Below are 2,302 nucleotides of genomic sequence, written 5' to 3' on the forward strand. Positions count from 1 at the left end.
TCACACCACAAGTCCCCAATGCTCCGGATATCCATGACCTGATGAATCTTATGAAGAAGGTTGATCTTGGAGTACACGATGGGCGGGTCGATAACTACATGGCCCTTTATCCTCAATACTACCAAATGGCACAACAAGGGTATATCGACCCTAATGGCCCTCGACCATCTTGGGCTCAACCACACCTCTTGTTCCCTAATCAAGGGAACCAAGCCGGGAACTTTGATGGTAAAGGTGAAGGATACTCTGGTCAAGGAGGAGGGTATGACCAAGGAGAAAGTTCTAGTAGGTATGGCTACCACCAAGATGATGATGACGAGTTAGAGATGCCTACCTCACCACCTCCATTTGTATGATACTCTTCTCTCCCTCTCTCTTTTATATAGTCCATTGCATTTAGTTTAGCCTTCACTTGCATTTATATTATATATCATATTGCATTTACATTAGTTAGTTTATATAGTATAATTTGCATTGTATTATATCTCACATGATTCATGTAAAATAACTGCATATAGATTAGAATTCATAGCCACTAATGACCAATCCTATTCTTTTCTACACTAGAAATAGTGTTTAAATCGGTTTGGGGAGGTTTGATCATAGGTGACTTATACATTTATCATGCATCATATAATATAGTTTAGATTGCATTCATTTGTTATATATGTCATATAGAATTGCATTTAGTTAGAGCATGCGTTCATTCATATCATTGCATTTATTCAAAAATCCAAAAAACATGTACATTCTTTTTCATTACTACTCCTACATGTACATTGAGGACAATGTCCAAAATAAAGTGGGAGATGGGAGTTTATATTCCAAAATACATAAAAATTGAAAACTTTCGAAAAAAACTCAAAAATATGTTCTTTAATTTCATAAAAATAAAAATCCATAACAATTTGAAAAACCAAAAACATGTTTTTTTTGGTGAAATGTGAAAATTATATTAATAATTAGAATTAAAGGTACAATATCACCAAGTGCAGGAACTTTAAAACCAACAGAAAGCATCACTAACTAGAATTACATCCAAGGCACCCAATGCAATCGTTGGAATTTAGACGTCAATTTCCAAGCTTGTCCTCTACTCATTACCAATGCAGTAACAGTTTTAACCGCATAAGTAGGATAAACCAACTTATTGTCCATTCTGAAAATATTGCGGGCATTCCAAATCTGATAAATCATGGCCATGATAGCAGCAGTAACAATTTGCTTTTTCATCAAGGACCTACATCTCAACCTTCTACACCAATCCAGTATCTCAGTATCAGGTAATGATACATCTAACCATTCAGCTAACAGCTTCCAGCAGCAGGAACTAAATCTACACCCATACAGCAAATGACTATGATCCTCAGGGTGATCCAAGCACACATCACAGTGCCCATCTGCAATGACGCCAAATCTGATCAGCCTATCCTTTGTCATTAGTTGACATTGAATAGCCAGCCACCCTATGATGGAATGCTTGGGTAGATTAAGTATGTTCCAAATAATAGGATACCAAGGTACAGGAGATAGATTACCCTGCAACCATTTATAACCAACAGAAACATTATAGACCCCTGCATTAGAACTCCATTTGCCATGACAATAACCAGGTTTAAGCATATCCTTGACTTGGCAAATTTTCCTCCAAGTCCAGCTGCAACTAACAGTGGGAGAGTAGTCCAACCAGTTTTGGCCTTTGATGTACATGTGATTAACCCACCTTATCCATAAATGATCAGTTTTCTCAGCAATCCACCATACATACTTGCCCAACATAGCCACATTCTAATTTTTGCCATTAACAATGCCTAGTCCTCCATATTTTTTTGCTGTACAAACCCTATCCCATGCCACAGGTGGTGTCTTATGGAACTCTTCAGACCCACACCAAAGGTAGTTTCTGCATATGTGGTTAATTCTGTCCATCACAGTAGCAGGGATTATGAATATACGAGTCCAAAAACTATGAAGTTGTGTCAAAACTGCCTGAACCAGTACTAGCCTGCCAGCATAGCTTAACTTTCTGGCCCCCCAGCCACGAATTTTCTGCACAATCTTCTCAACCAGCCTGGAACAATCACCTACTGCCATTCTTTTATAGGAGATTGGTATGCCAAGATACCTGAATGGGAAATGACCCTCTTTAAACCCAGACACATTCAACACATACTGACTATCCTCACTACACATACCATTGAAATAGATATCAGACTTCTCACGATTAATCCCCAATCCTGATGCTGTAGAGAATGTGGCAAAAGCTCTAAGTATAGTATTGATGGATGCCTTGTCACCCCTA

The 2,302-nt window shown here is 38.2% G+C and overlaps 1 protein-coding gene across 1 annotated transcript; it reads right to left on the bottom strand.

Moving 5' to 3' along the window:
• Positions 1–1,032: 1,032 nt before the first annotated feature.
• LOC141618725 (uncharacterized) lies at positions 1,033–1,779 on the bottom strand. The gene has a single exon (XM_074435806.1). It carries the CDS (start codon positions 1,777–1,779, stop codon positions 1,033–1,035), a length of 747 nt encoding a protein of 248 aa, XP_074291907.1.
• Between the last annotated feature and the right edge of the window lie 523 nt (positions 1,780–2,302).

Source organism: Silene latifolia, chromosome X (genome assembly GCF_048544455.1).
Source record: "Silene latifolia isolate original U9 population chromosome X, ASM4854445v1, whole genome shotgun sequence".
Classification (NCBI taxonomy): domain Eukaryota; kingdom Viridiplantae; phylum Streptophyta; class Magnoliopsida; order Caryophyllales; family Caryophyllaceae; genus Silene; species Silene latifolia.